At 46.4% G+C, this 22,347-nt stretch overlaps 2 protein-coding genes across 2 annotated transcripts in view; both read left to right on the top strand.

The window, feature by feature from the left end:
• LOC142575999 (uncharacterized) overlaps positions 1–8,764 on the top strand; it is a 32,950-nt gene extending 24,186 nt beyond the window's left edge. Inside the window, exon 2 of the mRNA XM_075685864.1 lies at positions 8,674–8,764. Coding sequence (XP_075541979.1) covers positions 8,674–8,715 — 42 coding nt within the window. The 3' untranslated portion in view covers positions 8,716–8,764. The remainder of the gene's footprint in view (positions 1–8,673) is intronic.
• A 341-nt stretch (positions 8,765–9,105) lies between these two features.
• The window catches only part of LOC142574594 (uncharacterized), a gene marked incomplete at its 5' end in the record, with an annotated part of 54,033 nt that continues 40,791 nt past the window's right edge, over positions 9,106–22,347 (top strand). Inside the window, one exon of the mRNA XM_075683642.1 lies at positions 9,106–9,427. Within this exon, the coding sequence (XP_075539757.1) occupies positions 9,106–9,427 (322 nt within the window). The remainder of the gene's footprint in view (positions 9,428–22,347) is intronic.

Raw genomic sequence — 22,347 nt, 5'->3', positions numbered from 1 at the left:
CACAAGCCGCATGCTTTCCGTGTGAAAGAAAAAGAAAAAGATGTATAGTGAAAGAAGAATAAATACCACGTGCTGAGACTGCGTCGTCACCTGACCAAAGGGCCTACAGAAGGCCTACCCAAGAATGAGTTTTCACGAGTAGTTAACAGACCGCGACAGATAAACCACGAGTTCACCATTCAAGTTTATAAGCCATACCACAAGCCGCATGCTTTCCGCGTGAAAGAAAAAGAAAAAGATGTATAGTGAAAGAAGAATAAATAAGTATGGATCACCGCATTATTCCATACCGCGTTTTATCGAGCGATAACGTTGCAAAGAGTACCTTCATTTCGCTATCTGGAATAAGGCAACGCATTTGGGGAGGACATGACGAGACCATCGTAACGACGTCACGCTCGGGACCGAAACACAAACATTAATTCTCCGGTCGTAGTGCCACTTTGCCTGAAAGCTTGAGCATCCGGCGGAAAACGCACATCACTCTCGTAATGTGAGGGTTCGCTTACTAGAGCAAAAGACGCATTGCCTTATTGAACGCGTCTCTTCAATCGCCCGCGAGAAGGAATAACACGGGTGCAGCAAATGCACAGGCTTGCTTTTTTAGCAGAAAAGAGACAGAACAAAACACAGAAAAAAAAGGAGTGTGCCCTGGCGTACTTCCTTTCAGGCCACGTGTCCTTTTTCATGCTCTACCATAAATTAAAAAAAAAGAAAACATGCAGTGTTGACTAAGACTAGCCACGTGCTGCAGCAACGAATCTTAACTGCAGCCCTTGGCTCTTCACGCGCGACTGGTTGCGGTGCCGAAGAAAGTTCTCCAGTTACCCGGAGACGTTACGATTCCTGGTTATCAGCAGAAAACCACTGTGCGGATGCAGTAAAAAGCACTGCTTCTGCATCGACTGTTTGTGTGGCTTTGCTTTTCACGCGGCTCGCGTTTCTTTTGCCCCTATTTCTCCTATTGAAGTAATGGCACCCTTAAGAAATGCTTCTGCCTGCGTCTTTTCTTTTACAACGGCGAGGCTGAGAAGCATGTGCGGAAGTTAAAAGACTGGTATGTGAGACACGTGGGCACGTCGTGCTATAGGCACAGAAACGATGAGAAAAACAACAAAGAAAATGTTTCGGGCAACGGCTTTATGCGAGTCTTATTTTATCTATTTGGAACTCTGCCTTTCAAATCTTCCCGGTGTAAACAAGTTTTTTTCTTCTTCATGGCAATCATTTCAAGAGCCCTAGAAGTACTCTGAAGAATACCGCACGCACCCAATTTGTTTCTATTTTCTTGCCACCCCTTTTCATGAAGAGCAGAAAAATGAGCCACAAGGCCCTCGGCAATGGTCACTCGAATGCGTATCGACCTTTCAATATTTCGTAACTCGGACTTTCGAGAACTTGCTTACATTGAAGAAATTGAAGCGGCGTGCGCTATACTTGAATACTTATGTATTTTCTTACAGCTTCTTAGGATGACAGTTCCACGCCTCTTCACACATAGTCGACAGATAAGCAATATCGCTCTACTCTAATTACAGCGCTGTCTTCCTTTACAAGGCACTGAATTAGTTCCTCAGTGATGAAACGGAAAGAATCAGTTGATGATATAGTACCGTTTCTAGTAATATTTCCAGGGCTTGCTGGGTCTTCTGCTACAGTTACCCAGTTGCATGGATAATTCTTTATTAAGGACCCAAGCCAGACCATTATCCAGGGCAGCATTAGACATACGGTGGCTCATTCCTAACAAGACGGAGAATGAGAAAGTTCTAAGAACAGAAGCAGTGAACACGCACACCCATATCTGGGACCCAGCCCTGTATCAAACCAAGCACAACATGTTGCCTGGGGCGACGCATTTCTTGCGTCATGAAAGATGGCATAAAAATTTGCGGAAGATGGGGTTAGGGGTTTCAATTGCCGGTAAGTATTCGGCACGGCTTCTAGCAAGGAGGCGCATGGCCTCGTATAGAGCGGAAGTGAAAGCTCGAAGCTTGTCCGAAACGGGCTTGTTCAAACTGTAAGAGCCTGCATGGTTTTTATACTATCAGGATGACCTTCCAGCTTTATGCTTTGCTTCCAAGCCTGAAACACACTTCTCAGCAGGGAACAGGCCACAACGTCAACAGTTGAAGGCTATGTGAAACGGCCTTGCCTCCACATTACTTTTGAGGTTCACAAGATTACGAGAGGACAACGAAGCTGAGAACGCTCCCTCGAAGTGCTGTTTCCCTCCAAATGGGTCATCAAAATATAAAAAAGTAGATTCGAAAGGCAGAACGACGGTACAGTCTAAACAGTCGTTGTCGCGCTAGTATATACGTTGCTGCACGGAAGAGGCAGCAGGTGAGCGTGGAATTATAGGAGTCTCTACAGTTAACTGCATCTACGTCACTCTGTTCTGAAGGTAACTAGAAACAAGATCTCGTTTTCGAAGCGTCAGTAGTGCACTCGGCTACCGCGGCGGGTCCGGCTTCAGATGCGAAGGCGTCTGCGGGCGACAGCGTTATGGCACCGTGCTAACACGGACTGTTTGGCGCTGTGCCGAAAATGCTGTCGCCCGTATGCACGCCGATAACTCGTCGTCCGGCGCCATAGTCGCGCGAAATATTGCGAAGACGAAAGCACCCTTTGAAATTCATTGTCCGAGGATACCGGCTCTTGACACTGCCAATATTTCGCCACGTTGTTGAAGCTGTCTATTTATATTTGTTTTATAATACCTCACGCGGGAAGGGGGTAGGAGGGGGGCGTGATAGCCATCATCTCATGTGCGAGACATTACGCGATTCTAATACGTTGGCATTTAAAGCCAGTCAGTGCTGAGAAGATGACGAATTTGAGGATAAGGAGGATTTCGATAATGTACAAGAAAGCACCGCTGCACCCGCTCTTGGTTTTAGTCAAGGACGCGAAGCTTCTAGGGCGGCCATGAATGCGCCTCACTTTTCCCAGCTAACCTATAGACGTCCTTTCGATCCCGCATTCGTGTAGAAATGTTTTCATGCTCATCGCTGAAAGACAGTGTTTTTATCCTGCAAAGCTGCCTGCATGTTATTCGGAACGGGTCCTTAAACTAGTTGGGCAGAACAATAGGAAAAATTCAGATCCAATGAACGTGCTGGAATCCATGTGAAGCGAACCTTTGTTTTCTTCGTCAATAAATCTCATACAGTTGATGATGGTGCGTACAATTTTGGCAAACCTGCCATGGTAGCACCGCAGCTCTGGCACTGCGGTGCCAGGGTCGAAGTCGCGGGTTTGGGCTGGGTCGCGGAGGGTGCACTCCGGAATGTGGACGGAGTGCGAAAACAAAACAAAAAAGAAATGCTCATGCATCGTGTATTAGGTGCACGCTGAAGAATACCCAGGTGGTTAAATATTATTCCAAATGCCTCCCGCTGCGACGTGCTTCATAATCACGTAATTGAGATGGGCACGTAAAAGAAAAAAAAAATGGAGTTTGATTTTGAATACATTTGTGTGTACTTTCATCCTTTGCAGCGTGAAACTTCGTGCATATCTTCTTAAATGTTTATCCACGACAAAGTTAAGATCATAAACACCAGGTAATTTGTTTCGTTTATGTTAATGCACTACTGCTAAAACAAGCTACGTCAAAAGACAAGAACCAAATCAGGCGTACGCATCGTATCAGACGTGTACGCAGCGATGTCACGAGGGTGGCGATGTATGAAGTTTATCGAGGAAAAGAAAACAAGAAAAAAAAGGGAATACGATAAGCTCGTGCGCACAGAAGTACGACACAAATCCCGATATATTTAAAGATTCTGTACGTTCTATTAATCTTTCCCTCCCCTTTTCCCTTCCCCCGTAACGGGTAGCCAACCGGGCTCAGTCCCGGCTAACCCCATCGCCTTTTATTTATCCTTTTCCTCTCTCTCTCTTATCCCGCCATGGCACACACTCGTTATGGAGGACTGACCAACAATGCACTAACAAGCACAGTAACGAATGGTCGAGTTAAGGAAAATCAAAGAAAAATAAACAATCAGTTGATTGTAACGCGTTGTTGCATTAAGAGGTTAATGTGCCTTAGAAATCCTTATAAGCCGTACGCTATATGTTCATGGCTTACATGGATGTTTTTATTTTTCGTTGTGCGCAACAGAGGTGCGCTTATTTTCACTTCTTTGTTGGTTACCATAAACAGGAGTTATAGGGAGTGTTTCTGCGAAGAATAAGTAAATCAAGTAAATATCTCTGGTGGGGGATGGCATCATTTTAATCCTTGAGCTGGATAGCTGAAACCAGTGGACATTATCTTCGCGGTAAATCGCAATGTATAATCGAAATGGTCTGTCTATTCGCCTGACCAGAATAGAATTCAGTTTTTAGATATTAGCCTGATTTTAACACCAGATTAGCCGGGTGCGCGTTTATTGCGTTTCCCTGGATCCAGTAAAAATTTATTCACTCACTCACTCACTCACTCACTCACTCACTCACTCACTCACTCACTCACTCACTCACTCACTCACTCACTCACTCACTCACTCACTCACTCACTCACATCACACGTGCTGGATGTACTCGCCACGAGCCCGAAAAGACCTGTTGTATGATTATGCTCATTCCAAGACGGTAAAACGGGTCATTCGTATGTTCTATTTGAAAGGAGCCTTCGACAAGTCATGTGTTCACCTGGTACATGACAACCTGAACAACAAAGTTAGTAGATTGTTGAAAGCTGGTTTCCCTACTTCAGTCGGGGTCGCTGTGGCGCAGAAGATCCTGCAGAGATTGAAGGCTATAGAGCACCCCAGGAAGGTCATGGTCAAGAAATAATAATAAAAAAAATATCCGACCGGCGGTTGTCCCCTATATTCGTAGGGTGCCCCACGACATGAAGAACAATCGCTACGCTTTGTCGGTGGTACTTTCCGCCCCACACAAGCTGGCCTCACTGCGTCCCCGGATCGCCTCCGGAGAAAGGAACGCGCGAGACTATACATTAAGCGTCACCTCTCAGTTCGTGGCGTGCTCGGCTGCGGTTGTATACGAAATCCCCCTGACCTCTGGAAAGGCCTCAGTCAAATGGGCCGATGTATAAATAAACGACTAAGCATTTTTTTTTTTATCAATACTGTAGGTCTTCTGCAGACCCATACGGGGAGCGGGCTTACATCATCATAGGCATGTAATAAGATACAACAAGTTCTCTTTGGCTGCACGTGATCATCCGCGTCGGCCTTAGCTGGCAAGAACAAAAATTTTGAGACGCAGTTGTGACCAGATGGTACGTGGGCTTGCTGAGGCTTTTTCATAAAGAACAAGGACAATTATTGTGTCAGTGACACGTAGGCCAGATTTTATCACAATGAACGCGGATTTCCAGCAAGCGCGTATAGGCGATGGTCTCGCAGACATTAAGTTATAAATATGTGCGTTCCCAATAAAATCCAGTCGCGAGCCTGCCCCCGTCCTTGTGCTCTTCTCGTCAATGTTTCTATTGCGCAGCACCTTGTTTATATATATATACATATATATATCTGTGCGTGTGGGCGCGTGCATGTGCGTGTGCGTGCATGTACTGATGTACTGACAATGTCGGCGAATAGGAGTTCAGGAGGCCGAATGCAGGCTGCTCGTACAGAATTGGTAATCATCATATTTTAATGGGAAAAACAATCATTCCTTATAAATGTGATAAGTGTGGCGGAAGTTTCGGCATGTTTTAAAGGGCAAGTTCATTCTTATAATGCATTTTGTCTCTGTTGTCAAACCTCTAGCGAATCTCCGTTTGCCGGTGTGCGCCATAATTGCCATACTGTCTGTTTATTAATGCTGGCTGATATCAACGGAAGGAATTAAGAGAAACCCCGTTCGGTTCTGTATAGAAAAAAAACAGAGCCATCTGGCGGAAAAGTCAAAGCAATGAAAGATAACTTACTGTACTATAAGAAATTCGCAAAAAGAAAGCGAGTCATCGTGAAGCAAGTAGATTGGGTTTTCTCAGCGGCTGAGCACGCATCCCTTTGACTTTTTCCAAAAGAGGAGGTTCGCTGAGAAATACTGTGACACATGAAAAAAAAATCTACGCAAGCGGTCCACACGGTGCTTCTAAAATGTTCCAGCTTAAAGATGAGGTAGCTCGAAAGAATGAGAAAGTTCTGGCCGAAACGATCTCAGGATAACCGCCGACGGTAATGCTGTTAGCATTGAAGCATTTCAGCGACACGCCGTACTGCCGCCGCTGAAACGCGTTCCGTATGAGGTGTGTACTGCAGGTGGGATGCTCTGTCGCGTTTTCTTCTGGACACGCCGCGACATCTAGCGGCGCCGCCTCGAAATCCGTGCGTGGCGAACGTCCGAATATATACTCATAGCGATTGCTTCAGTATGTAATTACGATTGAGCCGAGCACCGGAGCATTTTTAGAGGATTTTTTTCCTTCTTGTCATTGAAGAGTGGCGCATATCCAGTGGCACAGCTCTTACCCAGTGGCTCAAGTTGGCGTTAAAGAGGTTCATTGAACAGCGGCACACGCCCAGTGTCACATACCCAGCCACCTAAGCTGGGCCAACCGTTGGTTTCGAACACTGTTCCCTCACTACACCAACTCGATAGACTATCTACTAGTGAGCCGACTAGGAGTGAAAGCTGTTAGATACCGATGGACAGCAAATTCAGTGAAATTCCGAAAGTATGCCAATCGCAGTAAAAAAAATTACCGACGATTACGTTACTTCCTAATGCGAAATTTCAGCGCAGCAAATAAGCTGTTTCACCTTTTCGATAGATTGAGGCAAAGAAATCGAGCAACACATGTATGCGCTATCACAGAATTTTTTTTTGTTTTTCACACGTATTCCTTTAACAAAGACTCCACTAACAGTTCTTGACAGTCATGAAGGAAGCTTTGTGGTCGGAGAAATAGACTGATATATGTTCGACTTGGTACACCAATGCTTGATTCTCAAAGACGAGATCTATACAAGTGCCTCGCGAGGTTGTCACAGCCGTGGGACGCGTTACGAGCGAGAGGAACGGGATGTTCTCCGCATAAGTGTTAGGAAATTGCTGTTTGTCTTTATGTCAAGCCGCCACCGATCTGGCTCTCTGATTGCCACCGCACAGGGCGAACGGCAGCGGCAATTTCGGATCGGGCGGTGCACATATACAGATCCGCCGCCACCGATCTGGCTCTCTGATTGCCACCGCACAGGGGTTGCATTGGAGGAGGAGCGAAGAAAGGAATTAAGTTCGAGCCGGCGCTTTGACAACCGGAGACTCGCAGGAAGAGGGGGGAGGGGGGCGGCGTGTACACCCAGCGGCAAACGATGGGGGCAGAAGCGCGCGCAGCAAGCGGACAACACGATAAAGGGAGGAGGGAAGAGATAGCAGCGACTGACTGATGCAACTGAAGAGCACCCTATCCGCCACACAAGAACAGGGGGGGGGGGACCCTTTCCTCCTCTTTCTGCATGGCGGCGACGGTGTTCTATGCAGTCACGTTATCTTGACTCTCTAGCGGCGACAGCGGCATCCAGCGGTATCAGTCGGTCGCTGCTAGCGCTGGGGGGATGAAAGGGGGGCGGAGCTGGTTACGAGGCCGACGACAACGCCGACGACGACGCGAAACCCAGGAACGGACGCCAAAGAGCTGCGCTCTAAAAAATGGAGGATGCCTCAGCTTCGCCTTTAAGATTGGAACGGGATAGCATTCAAATATCCCTGACCGTTTCTCACGCTTCCCGGCAGCTGCAGCTTATGTAACCGTAATGTTTACCGGGGAAACGCTGGCGGCGAACGCTATGCGCGAAGGTGAGCTTTCTGGTAGAAACGTGACCTCTTGCCTGGGCCGCGATGCGGTGGTGGCGAGCGCCACGTGGAGGTGTTGCAAGGAACTGGGCGCGCCGCTTTATGGCCTTTGAGATTTGCGCGCGCCGGCGTGCGCAAATCTCGGAGGCCATGGCTGCTCTAGGATTGGTAGAAACGCTGGAAAAGGAGTTTGTGCTTTAAGTTTCCTCGTAACAGACTTATGTTTTCTCGTATATTCAAATTATAGTTTGACGCTATCATGCTTGTAAGTTGTGTTTAAGTCGTACCTTACGATTTTTCTAACATATCTTACATACATAAATTCAGTTATTTCAGTAACTTCCCGCGGCACATGGAGGGCCTGCGTGGTTGGGCATGGGCGGTTCGAAACAACGGTCGACGCTGGATGCGGGACGCCGACGCCGGATTTCCCGCGCCACAGGGCCGTTAACGCTATCGCGTTAGAAGATCTATAGTATCAGCGCCCGCACAGAATTCGCACAAGTGGGAAAGCACTGGACCAGCTCTATGGCGATGCCGCGTTTGAGACAGGTATCCTCCAAAACAATAATCGAGTGAAAATGACTTCAATTTTTCAAGTGGGAAACAGATTGCTGCGCCACAATGCTTTGATGGAACATGGCTATAACGGCGCGTTTTGAAGACAAGGCAAAGGTAGAATGCACACAGGGCAATCGCCACCCCGTGTGCATTCTTTCTGTGTCCTGTCCTCAAGACACAACGTTATAACCTTGTTCCATCAAGCCAGCAGCCAACCAGCTCATCTAAGTCTCTTAATTAGCCACAATGGTGGATGACACCATCGTCATCACACTACCCGGTAAACACCAATACAACATAATTAGGTCCACAATTTCTAACTTCCAGCACCGACCGAGACATCCAGACACGGGTCCTGGCACGAGCTGAAGACGTCTTCGACAAGCACAGCTTGGCAGCCTACGTGGCTGAGCCTTCCTTACCTCTTAGCCCTTCGATTAATAAAGTCGTTTCTCACTCTATTATTATTATTATTATTATTATTATTATTATTATTATAGTCCCCCACTCCACTTCTTTTTTTATTTTGTCCAACCCACTTGGCCAATTCCTCGTTGTGGTATGTGCTACTGTCTGGGATCATCATGATCATTATCATTATCCGGAGAAGGACAAAACAAGCACGAGACGCTCCCGCGCGTGCTCCCAGAAAGAAAAAGGTCGAAGCTGCGAGCGGGCGTGCAACGTTAGGTTGTGCCCAGCTGTGACGCCCGAACCAGCACGATAAATCGCCTAACACCCCCCCCCCCCCAAAAAAAAAAGAGCTCCACCACAAACCATGGCGACCTCGGCCACCGCTTCCCTCCTGCTGGTGGTGGCAGCGTGGATGTGCGCGTCCGCGCCCGTCCTGGCCGTGTGCCGCCCCGAGTACCGCAAGAGACCGACTCACACCGCCTGCCAGAGTCCCGCATCTTGGTGCAAGGTAGTCGCCAGCGGCGTGAGCGCGGCCGAGCGCACCCTCATTCTGAAGATCCACAACGACTTCCGGAGCCAGGTCGCGCAGGGCCGACTACCGGGATTTCCGGCGGCAACCGACATGCAGGAGCTGTTGTGGGACGACGAGATGGCCGACGTGGCGCAGGTGATCATTTGGCTGCTTCTCCTTGCTGTTCCCTTTGCTAGAACTCTCTGGAAACTGGCCGCTCCTTTGGCATTGTCATGGAGTCGCTGTGTGCGTTTTTTTAATGGAACATTTTGACTAGTATTGCAAGGACTATAGTATTGCCTGGGATCCTATTGTGGGCCACTCTAAAAGATGCCACACTTTCAAACCCACCGTTAATTGTTAGCTCTGATTCGCTCGCAAGGTGGTTACGCCTGCTCTGATTGGCCGAAAACGCAAATATATAGAGGAATTTGACAATATGGCGGAATTTCGGCGTCCACGATGGCGCCCCCGTTTCAGATCGGTGCGAGAGAAAACCTGCACGTAGGCGAACGGGGAGCCACTCGACCCATGAATAGGAAGTGGGAAGCGGAAACACGTTAGCGCTGCTTCTGTTGTAGACAGACATTATAGACGTAGATGCAAAGCTTGTAAAAGGGAGGGAGTGCAGACACATAGCTCGTGCCGTGCTGCAGACGCCACGTCAGCCACGAGATCGAAATTCGGTCTGGACGCAAAGCCGGCTCAGGAGGACCTATACGTCAAAGCACCTCCGAGTTCTCCGAGCTGTAGCGCAGTGCTTTGCATGGTCCGTGCCAGTGTTATGCGAGGGCTCCGTTTTGACCGGCTGAATTGTAGCACGCTCCACCAAAGCGCTAGGAAAGCGCCCGGGTGAATGTATACCTTAAGAGAAATATTTAAAGAACCGCTTGAACCATTATTCATAACACATTTACGACTCCCGTTACAACGGCGCCAGATGTTTAGGAATGTTACCAGAGCGTTCTACTTGTAAATTTTGTCAACTCCTGCACAAAGGGAACGCCCTTAGCACGATGCAGTGTCCGATACAACACGCGGAGTGTTGGAAGGACGATTTGTACAAGAGTAATCTAGAAAGCTTACTGCATGTCGCTTAACGGCGCCAGCGTGGTCAACAGTTCAACATGTGGATTTACTTTCCCTTGCGTAGATATCCTACTTCAACATCGTTTCCATCAAAATGGTGAAAGGCACTGCCTATGTTGCTTTTGGACGCTATAACGTCAGGCGATTCCAAACTTTTCTACTACATTTCTGCAATTAGCCCTCCACGACTGGTCAAAAATTTCTGAGGCCACCCCCTCTTCGCGTGTCGGTCACGCGAAGTCAGGAAAATATACCCCTCATCTGATATGGCGTGTGCACGCGGATTATGGGCGATTGCACCAAACAAAAGAAAAACAATTATTTCCAATTCTACACTTTTTTTCACCATCAGCACTCTGCTATCTTGTGAAAAGTTTTCGGACTGCGCCCGCTTCGCCTTTCTGTCACTCTGCGTCAGAAAACCGCGGAAGCTCAGCACCGTAATGTGACGGGCACTCATTAAAGATGCATCAATATGCGGAACGAAACTGATTTTGTTTTTCATAATAGCTGGAGGCTGACCCGTTTCGAAATGATTAGAAGACTGTTGCCCGCCGAACGCTCTGGCATTGGCTACTCGAATCTGCCGACGAGAATGGATTTATTTCGCATAACAAAAATTTTTCCGGGACAGTATAACGTTGCCGAGCCCTTTTGCGACGTACACGGCATCGCTCTGCCAACTTTTCTTAACCGATGATTCGTTTTAGCCGGCACGCTGCCGCGATTTTCTTTCATACCAGTCACGGTAAACTAAGCAAAGAGAAGGGGACCAATCGCCGACGCCGGCGATTGGCCTCCTTTCCCACCATTATCCTCCTCATGCACTTATCTACTTTTACTGTACTAGCTCGGCGCATCAAAACTCCCTCCACTTCTGTGTGCTCCTCTCCTCTGGTCAGCGAACAACATTAAAAAAAAACTGTCAACGTAGATAATGCTATTCGCTTTGAAAGCAAACGAAAGTCACCTCCTATAAACGTGCAGGGCGTTTTATTGGCCTGTTCAAACAAAGCCGTGGGCCACCACCTCATGCTTGCGTCAGCGATTACGTAAATTCTACGTCAGGAGAGTGGAGTAAAAAGAGATTTGAATAGTTTTACGTTATAGGGCCCCTTGTTTGCCACCTGTTGGCTGAAAAGAAAGTCAAGGTCAATGCCCTGTGATTAGTCTTAAAAGGAAGATCAGAAAGGTCCATCTTTCTCATTATCCTATGGGCAATTATCTCTAACCATTCTGACGCGGCTCTAGATTGCGCCGCTTGTAGCTGGCTTCCGAGCTCGGTACTACAGCACCACATGCTGAAATGAAGGGTTGATCTTGAAACACCCGCTGGCTGGTGGAGGACAGAGGGTTCATTGTTGGCCTCGGGTACCTCTGAAAGCTTTCACGTTGTGAAAACTTCTGGCTCGGTGTTGCAACTTGCAGTGCACTTTGACGACGAATGGGCCGGTCATAGGTCTCACGTTGTGCCACAGCCCTTAAACCTTGTTCCATATATGTTCCAGATAAAACAGCGTTGTTTCGACTAAACACATGCGAAGACTACTGCTGTCATTGTAGGTTACACACGCGAACAGTGCCATACACGGAGGGACTCCTCTAAATTTCCAGAAGTCAGCTTTAAATGGCGCCTGTTGCAGACGTGAGAACTGATTCGAGGTCGGCGTACCCACATGCATTTGCCAGCATTATTAACGTTAGGTGTTTCTCTTATGGTACGCGTCGGAAACAGTGCGGCGAAAACTTAGATAAGGCAGAAGATTCAGTGATGACTTAGCGGTAAATGCGAGAGAAATGCGTCAGCCTTACCTCGGTCGTATTTCAGGTCCCGGATCCCTGACCTAAACCGTGCTGATTACGTTGCAGAGCACAATTCAGAAGCTCACTTTACACACGTCGTGTTTCTTCGAGGAGCTAAGTTTGTGTACCTGTGCGCGTGCGCCTATGTACACACCCACACCCACACAGGTATATATATATATATATATATATATATACTTGTGTGGTGTGTGTATATATTACAGGTGTACAGCTGTATATATATTGTTACACACGAGGTGTTTAATGGAGAACCAGATGAATCTGGTTGATAGGCGCGTTTTGAACGGTCCCGAGGCAGCTTGGCTCACGTCGTTCTCTTCTTCTTCCACCTCGTTGTGTGCGCGGCAGCCGTGGATCATAACAGAGTTCGTGACATTTCCCCGCTGGCAGACGAAGCCCGCCGCGCGAGTCAGTCATCTCGTGGGTTGTAACGCCTCAGACGCGCGACGTGCGTCACTTCAGCCTTGGCCGAGCGTTGTCCACTGTTCGTGAGACGCGCAATGCGATAGTTCACTTCGCTGAGGCGCTCCAGAATAACGTAGGGGCTGACGTAGTGGGCGAGAAACTTCTGGCACAAGCCACGCTTCCGCAATGGCGTCCAGAGCCACATAAGGTCACCAGGATCGAAGTAAACATGGCGGTGACGCCCGTCATAGCGTATCTTTGATCGGTCCTGCAATGTCAGGGTGCGTAGCCTAGCGAGGCGTCGCGCTTCTTCTGCTCGACAGAGGATCTCATCAATCGATTCGTTGTCATGAGCGAAGTAGGGAAATATGGTGTCGGGGATGTAGCGCGGTGAACGAGCATAAAGAAGAAAAAATGGTGAGTAACCAGTAGTCTCGTGTCTCGCGGTATTGAAGGCATAGGTAATGAAGGGCAAGATACTGTCCCAATTCTTGTGTTCTAAATCGTCGCACATGGACAGCATATGGCAAGCGTTCTGTTTGTGCGCTCGACCAGACCATGAGTTTGTGGATGGTAGGGCGTAGAATGGCGGAAGCTACATGAACACAGTCGAAGGGTTGTTTCTTCAACTATGTCCGCGGTAAACTGTCGCCCACGATCGCTGATTACGATGCGAGGAGGTCCATGTCGGAGTATAACGGGAGCGAGCAAGAAGATAGAAACTTCTGTAGCTGTGGCCGATGGCAATGCGGCGGTCTCACAATAGCGGGTAAGGTGATCTACGCAAACCATAACCCAACGATTGCCCTTGGAGGATCGCGGGAAAGGGCCCAGAAGATCTATACCAACTTGCTCAAAGGGGACGCTAGAAGGGGGAACTGGTTGAAGCAGGCCGTGTGGCGCTTGTGGCGGACGCTTGTAGCGCTGGCATTGAGAGCAGCTGGCGACGTGCCGTTCTATATCCTTCCCCATCTTAGGCCAGTAAAAACGTTCTTGAGCCCGGTAGAGCGTACGTGTGGAACCAAGATTACCGGAAGTTGGGTCATCGTGCATGGCTTATAATACTTGGTTGCGAAGGTTCTTGGGGACAACTGAAAGGTAGCGTGCACCGGTGGTCGAATAGCTCTTCACGAAGGCGAAAGCGACTGCCTGCAGGTGACTCCTGCTCCTGTGCTGCCGCGAAGAGTGGTTGTAAGCTCTCGTCCTTGTGCTGCTCGGATATTACGGTACCCATATCCGGAAATTTCCGGGACACAAAAGCGATGTATTTATCAAAGTTGTCCGCATCACATTCAGTTGTTTGAAGTGGCATCCGAGAAAGACAATCAGCGTCAGCATGTTGCCGGCCACTTTTGTAGCAAATAACGAAATCGTATTCCTGTAGACGCAGGGCCCAGCGCGCTAGTCGTCCTGAGGGATCCCGCAGATTCACAAGCCAGCATAGCGAATGATGATCTGTTGTCACAGTGAAGGGGCGCCCGTAGAGGTACGAACGAAACCGTTGCACTGCGAAGACGAACGCCAGACACTCTTGTTCGGTAACTGTGTAGTTGCGCTCGGAGCTGCTCAAGGACCGGCTAGCGTACGAGATCACGTGCTCACTGTCGCCGACACGCTGAACTAGCACAGCACCGATGCCTACGCCACTGGCATCGGTGTGAATCTCAGTTGGTGATAAAGGATCAGTGGCGAAGGATTGGTTGGGACGTCAACAGGAACTTGAGCTGGCGAAACGATGAGTCTCATTCTGCAGTCCACTCAAAGGTATATATATATATATATATATATATATATATATATATATATATATATATATATATATATATATATATATATATATATATATATACTGTGTTTCTTTAGCTACACCAAATTTTTAAAATTATATAAAATGTAAATCACGGTAACGACGTTATGCTTACCATTCAAGTGTACAGATTGGCGGCCTCCATATACAGATAAATTAGCGAGGTTACCGTACTTAACTTTCTAATTATCAACAATAGGTGGCTACAGTAAAAGAGTAATTTGGGGCCCGTCCTCGACATTACCTACCTACCCCAACGATTAAATTTTGAATAGCGGATTTCGTGTGGGAGCTACGCCAGCAATTAGTGCCCCTTGGCAGTCTCCTTGAAAGCGAAACTGGCTGAAAAAAAGAGCGTCTGGGTAGCCGATGCCACCTTCCCCCACCTCGCTTTTCGTCACGTCTCCGAGGTCAACGCCGGTCCCGCCAGCGAGCATCTTGCGTTATCTCCTAGCTGTCGGCGGCGTTGGCCTAGCGCTTCAACGCCGGCGGGCCGCCAAATTTACTTCGTCATTCCGTAGGGCGCCACGTGTCCACTTTCACCGACGAAACGGCGTTTCAAGGGCCCAACTGAATGACGAAGTAAATTTGGCGGCCCGCCGGCATTGAAGCGCTAGGCCAACGCAGCAGACAGCTAGGAGATAACGCAAGTGGGACAGGCGGGACCTCGGAGACGTGACGAAAGGCGGGGAGGGGGGGGGGGGTTACATCGACGACCCAGACGCTCTTTCTTCAGCCAGTTTCGGTTTCAAGGAGACTGCCAAGGGGCACTAATTGTTCGCGTAGCTCCCACGTGAAATCCGCTATTCAAAATTTAATCGTTGGGGTAGGTGGGTAATGTCGAGGACGGGCCCCAAAGTACTCATTTACTGTAGCCACATATTGTTGATAATGAGAAAGTTAAGTACCGTAACGTCGCTAATTATGCACGTAATTGCGGACATTTCTCTGTATCTAGAAACTGCCAATCCGTACACTCGAATGGTAAACATAACGTTACCGTGATTTATATTTTTCTAAATTAAAAAAAAAATTTCGTGCAGCTGAGAAAAAACGCCATGTATATATATGTATACGATGCCATCCACGATGCCGTTTTCCCATACACTTTCTGGTATTCCACATCTGCCACCAAGGTTTGTGACTGGTGGCGCTGGCTAACACACCCAAGGTTAGTTCTAGTAATAACACACAAATAACGCAGGAAGTGGATGAGAAAACGGCGCCGCGCTAGCTCATTTGGTACACTGTAAACAAAAAAACACCCAGATGGGCATTTTTTGCTTGTCCTCTAGCGCATGCCCTTTTGTACATTTTTTTGCTCCCATTGAAAGGGCGTACGATAAAACTCCCATTGATGGGCATTATTTGGGCACACAACGGGGGTACCGTAATACGCCCACTTCACCCCCATTTGATTGGGAGGGAGGTACAATGGGAGTTTTGTGAAGGAATTAAAGGCATTTTAGTTTAGGTGCGGCAAGCACGTAGCGAAATGCTTGGTGGCGCGGGTCGCGCGCTTACGCAGCACCAGACGGAACACCGCAGGCCGAAATGTCGAACGCTGGCAATCAAGGCTCAAGGGAACTCGGCCGTCCGTGAGCTACCACCCGAGCAGGCGTCGCACCTGCTCGGAGCGAACGCCGGCGTCCGACACTTTGGCCTGCGGTATTCCGTCTGCTGCTGCATAGGCGCGGCGTACCGCCACGAAGCATTTCGCCGCGGGCTCGCCACACGTGGTCCAATTGACGGCACAGGGCCACCGCTGAATCGACCAAGTCACGCGCACACGTGGTCCAATGGCGAATGAACCAGTCACCGCACGTCTTCATTTCTTTCCTTTCGCTGATCACAGGCCCCCTCCTTGCAAAGCTTTTATACAGTCGTCCTAGCTTATCGGCAGTGCCTCCGAGGCCAGCAAACGCCTTCGAGAGCAGTTGCTACTTACTGAAAGGAAAAATGCACGAGACACACACTGACAGTGAAGAAAATTTATTAGACATCAAATGTAAGAAACATAGTATGTTTACTTCCGGGCCCAAAAGAAAGCACATTTCTGCCCCAGTAAAACAATTTTCTGGATTTTAAAAAAGAACAATGTACATTGTAAGCATGCCAGTTACTAGTATTCTACATGTCCTAACACAATGAAATTAGTAAATGAAAGAAATGCTAAGAAATCTTACCTCGTTTCATACTGAACTGTAACTACAGAGCCATGTGTTTGAATTGTTACTTTGTACTGACACTCCACACTTTTGCACAGACTACATATTGAGCTTGCTTGACTAACAGTAAAACTTCATAATTCAACAACATAATTCTGAACTTAAACTTACAGCGCAAACACCTAAGACAGACCACAAAAGCCAGATACGACACACACTGGCGCTAACTGGCTTCTTTATTTCTTCATCGTCTATGCATATATAAACCCTAGGCCACACAACTGCACAGGCGCCCAGATTACATTACAGAGATCTACCAAATTATCACATATGCAAACGTAGCAAGTCAAATTCAGATGGGTGCAGGGACAAAGATATGTCATTGATGCAATTATCACCTTGACTTTTTATGTGGTAGGCTTCTAAGGCAAGCCGCACGTGCTCATTCTTGCTTTTGCCAAGAATCGACGTGCCATCAAGTCGTGTCTCATAACTGTTGCAAGGGTTTATATGCGCAACAAGGTGCACTCCTCCATCTACATTTTTGTTTACTTTTTGCGCATGTTCCCTGCGTGGTCCCTTAAACACATAAGGTCATCTATCAACTCAAGACAGTTGCTTGCAGGCAGAGTGTTCCTTTGGCATTTTCTGCGCCGAACAAGCTTTTAGAGCTATGCTTCCACATCTGCAGAGAGAGCAGAGGAGGATGCCAAATTCGGCATGCTGCTTTATACGTGTAGCGCGCTGTCGGCGTGGTTTATACCATTCCACTCTCATGTGGTAAGACATAGCTTGGCTAGATAGGGCATTGCGTCAATGAACGACTCGAGGAACATGCGCAAAAGTAAACAGAAATGTAGATAGAGGAGCGCACCTTGGTGCGCATATAAACTCTTGCACAATTGTGAGGCACAACTTGATGGGACGTCAATTCTTGGCAAAAGCAAGAATGAGCATGCGTGGCTTGCCTTAGAGGCCTACCACATAAAAAGGCAAGGCGATAACTGCATCAGTGAGATATCTTTGTCCCTGCACCCATCTGAATTTGACTTCCTACGTTTGCGTACGTGATAATTTGGCAGATCTCTGTAATGTAATCTGAGTGCCTGCGCAGTTGTGTGGCCTAGGGTTTATATTGCATCGACAACGAAGAAATAAAGAAGTTAGCGCCAGTGTGTGTCGTATCTTCCTTTTGTGGTCCGTCTTAGGTGTTTGTGCTGTAAGTTTAAGTTGCTTGAATAAGCCATTCCCAATTAACAGTCGCTTGTATAATGAGGCCGATCAGCGGCATTTTGCATGGACTAGCACACAAATATGATAAATGTCAAAGTACTAAATTAAGAAATTGGGACTCATCACACAAACAAGCTACATAATTTAGTGTAGTTATTGGGATGTATTTCAGAGCAAGCTATTAAAAATTATCGTATTTTACGAACCAGAACCCACCTTCTGATCATGAGACATGCCGTAGCAAGTAACCCCAGATTAATTTGGACAACCTGAGGTTCTTTAACATGCACCTAAGCCTAAGTACACGGGTGCTTTTGCATTTCGCTCCCACTGAAATGCGGTTTTGTTTGCGACTAGATTTGCGAAACTTCCAAACAGGATCCCCCCTATATTTTTACAGTGGGCGCTCTTTAAATGGAGCCTCAAGGGGCCAGGGAAATTGGTTCCATTTACCAGGTGTTCTATTTCTGAGAGACATTCCAGAGAGCCAACCAACTACCAGGATGGTGTCCTGTTTAAGCGGCAGTTTCGCTTAAGCGATTTTTGTTTATCGAGATTCCACTGTAGACCATAATAGTCGATGAGTTGTGTTCTGCATGGACACTTTGGCATGGCTACAATGTTTAGTTGAATATTGTGCAAGCAGCAACATTTCACTGTACCCAGTGCAATATATAAAGCCAGCAATGTAACATATTGCAAATGCAGCCACGAACAAGTACCTTCCCTGATCATATCTAATAGCAGCATCTTTAGACGAAATTAGTCATGCTTTCTCACGTTTAAGTGCCTTGCTTTCAGAAATCAAATCCTCCTTATCACATTGGCCTCCAATTGTGTCATCCCCCGAGCTGAGGTCATTTGGGATTGCATTTAATTGCACTTCAAATAGTATATTGGTCTTATTTAAAAAGCACATGGCATCACAGTCACCACCTAGACATAAAATTGAGGCTGCAACGCAGTAGCAGACATTCTGAGGTAGAAGTGTAACTATTCTTTAAGTGGGATGCATACTCAAAACACTGCAATGCAATTTCAGACAGGGCTGATAGTATAGCAACCAGGACGGATTTAACGGACATAAAGGAGCAAAATTGTGTGAGCTTCGAATTATTATTCTCCCTGAGGATCCATGCTGTCCAATTATAAAATGGGGATCAAAATAAAGTAATTGGATAGCAAACCTGCATTTCATTAAGTAAATAAATTACTGTTCATGCTACTTTCCAGGGTGCACACTACCTTCTCTTTGAATGTGAATTTGTTACCTTGCCATGGGTTGCCAAATGTATAGGTGTATTGTTGGTCGAGGGTGGTGGAACGGATATAGGTCTCAGGCTAGAGGAAATACTTCGACAAGGAGACTTGCCAGGTTGAACGAATGTCTCGGGCTGGAGCCATTTGGTTCCCTTGCAAAGATGTTGGCTCCAGCGTGAGACTTCCTTTGTTGGACAACTGTTGACGACTAATGTCGCCATTGTTTTCATTTACCCTCGCCTTATTCAACCTATTGCTCCACGCAGGTGTTGCACTTTCTTTCAAAAATAAAGATATTAATGAGCTCAAAGGCTTTGTGCATGGCTGCGTCCCCAAGTGCAAAAATTTCTTTTCAATGAATGAGAGTTGGTACCTTTTTTGGGGAATTCAATAGGAAGAACCAAAAATTAAGCTAACAGACTGGCTATGACGACAAGTAAACATGAATTGATGTGGAGTGCCACTTCATTTCACACCAGGCTTGGGGCCAGCCGGACTTCTTCCTAAAATTGAGAAAATTTTTCTCATGAAATACATATTAAGAGTATTCTCTTCATAATCTGAAAATTAAAAAATGGTTATCTGGTTATTCATATTTAGTTGCGAACAGTGCGAAGGACACTGGCAAAGTAAGGGCTTATACAGTAATGACACATAGTACTGGCAGACAACAGATTTAATTTTAGAACAGACAAACAGTTACGTACCTTAAAATGCTTCCTAAAAGCCATAAAAAAACCAACGCAGGAAGCAGTTGTATGTATGTAATAATGTATGTGCATGAAAAATACATCTGATCATTGGTTTGCAGATTTACTTGTCAGTTAGCAAAACGTGTTGCACTGAAACATTTCTCTTACAATTTGTCAATTCTGTGGGCTTTGATTATTGCTCGGGTCAGTTTATTGCTGTTGTTACTGCTATTAGGGTACGGTGAAGTGTAATGAAGATGGGCTAGTGTTACTGACAACTATGAAAATTGGCAAATTTCGCTGCACCAGGATAACGCACGCATTGTCCTGCTGCAGTGAAACTTTCCAGTAAACTTTCAGTTGTCTGTAGCACTTTCCTGCCTGTCTCGCCTCACACTGTTCCATCTATTGCTTCACCATACTGTAATATGCACCCCCAACTGACACAAAATTCTGCCCTTCTGAAGTACTTACTGCTACTTCGAACTCGTCACATTGAGGCCGCCAGCCGTACTGAGCCCAATGTAGTATAAATGCATGGACTGGCAGCTCCTGCCATGGATTTATTCTGGTGTAATGACACCACAGAAGCAAACGAAGACAAAGACATGCAGGGCACAAGCGCCTATCCTCAACTCTGGCTTTAATAACAAAACAGACATCACATACAACACGTAGTGACATGAAGTGACGTCATTATTTCAAAAACAAATTCTTCGTGCAATGTAACTGAGAATGACTGATGCATTTGTCCTATTTGTGCTAATCTTCCAAAGCTTAATTATCTTATGTACGTCTGCTCATAATTTCTGGCTACGAGTTTTGAAGAACACAGGAACGAACCAATCTATTTTGCAGTGCATCACAATGTGCGGATGAGAGTTGTTGCACACAAACTTTATTAGCCTCAATCTCAAATTATTACAATGTGTGTCTATGCAATGCAAGCATGACTGGATGGGAATGGCAGACTGTACATAACCTCCGTTGCACAGTGCACCGCCTGCAAATTGTGCTGCATGCAACAAACAAATTGATTTGTTTTCCTGGCTTCAGTCTTTTTTTCTCATCAGAGCAAATCTCTCCACGTCTCATACAGAAAAAAAAATTTGTACGTAGGAACCAGCTACACAATTACCCATGAAAATTACAAATGCATACGAAACAACTGCAACCACTTTTTTACTTCATCATCATTCATTATATTCCATATCCATGCCTAATTTAGTTGCACAAATCATTGTTTTCTCAGGCCCTTGCTAGGAGAGTTTTGTGCTGTAACAAAAGGCAGAAGCCAAAAAAAGGAAAAGGTTGGCTGTGGCTTGAAGCACAATATGCATCTAGTGAGCTAGGCCGCAAGCGTTATGTAGTCTGCTGCCATCATAAAGCCGTGCCTACATCGGACAGATGGGATGCTCTATTAATGCGAAATGAGGGAGATTGAGGGAGTATGAGTCATCTGTGTGAAACAACCCTCCCTCACACGATGTTAGATACTGCAAAGAATGGGACTGCAGTCCTGTGTTCCACAAAACTTGCGTTGTAGCCAGGTATTACGACCTGACAACATGAAAGGTAATTGTGGCTTGCAACATTTAAAAAGAAGGACAAATGTATCACTGATCCATAGTTGCACTGCATAAAGAATTTCTTTTAACAGGTATTATCACATCATGTCTCCACCTTTTATTAAATATTGCCTGCTTCCTTATTTTAAAGCTTGAAGTGAGATCCGGTGCTTGTGTCATTTGCGTACATATCTTTCTTCGTTTACTTTTTGTGGTGTCATTACACCAGAATTTGCACAACCAATGGCCACACACTGCTTTTGTCACGTTATAGTGGTGCTTGCAAAGCCTCGCAAACAGCAGCCTATTTGGTCCAAACATGCTTTTGTACATATGCTTTTCCAAAAAGAAAGCTGCCAAGAAGGTAACAAGAATCAAGAGCATTAAGTTAGATCCACTGCAATGCTTTGCTTTTTTGCCTTTATTCCTTACACCTAAGTGGATAAGCCAGAGTGAATGTTACAGAAATGCCCCAAATAAGTTGTTGAAATTATGCGAAAATGTTAACGCAACTAAGCGTAGATTTATGTGCAATAATAGACACCAGTCTCAGTTTCTTTCCTTCTGACACAAACATAGTATATCTTATTCCTTTGGCATGAAGAACAGCATATGTAGAGCAGACACGTCTATATTTGAATGAGCCTTCACGATTAAGCACCACTATAATGTGACCATTAGGGTACATACACTGTAAAGAGTGCAGATGACGGCCCGAATTTCACAAGTGCAACATGTTAGCGAAAGCAGTAACCATTAACCCAGAAACTAACCAAATCCCACAAAATAACAACAGCAAAAAAAGACGAATGCGTCAGTACAGCACCTGTTTTTTGAAGTTACAGGAAAGTGGCATGCTTGTTAACAAACCTACAACCATGGCACATTTGCATGTGACCACCCCCTGCCTCTTTATGTGCTTTCGTGCCTTTGACAAGGCGTTACTGGATATTTATTTGCTTGTCTGTTGCAAAAACATATCAATTATCAGTCAGTGCACAGTGCACCATGCCATTTATCTATGTTGACT

This window comes from Dermacentor variabilis, chromosome 3 (genome assembly GCF_050947875.1).
Source record: "Dermacentor variabilis isolate Ectoservices chromosome 3, ASM5094787v1, whole genome shotgun sequence".
Classification (NCBI taxonomy): Eukaryota; Metazoa; Arthropoda; class Arachnida; order Ixodida; family Ixodidae; genus Dermacentor; species Dermacentor variabilis.
This window is presented reverse-complemented; position numbering and strand designations above follow the sequence as displayed.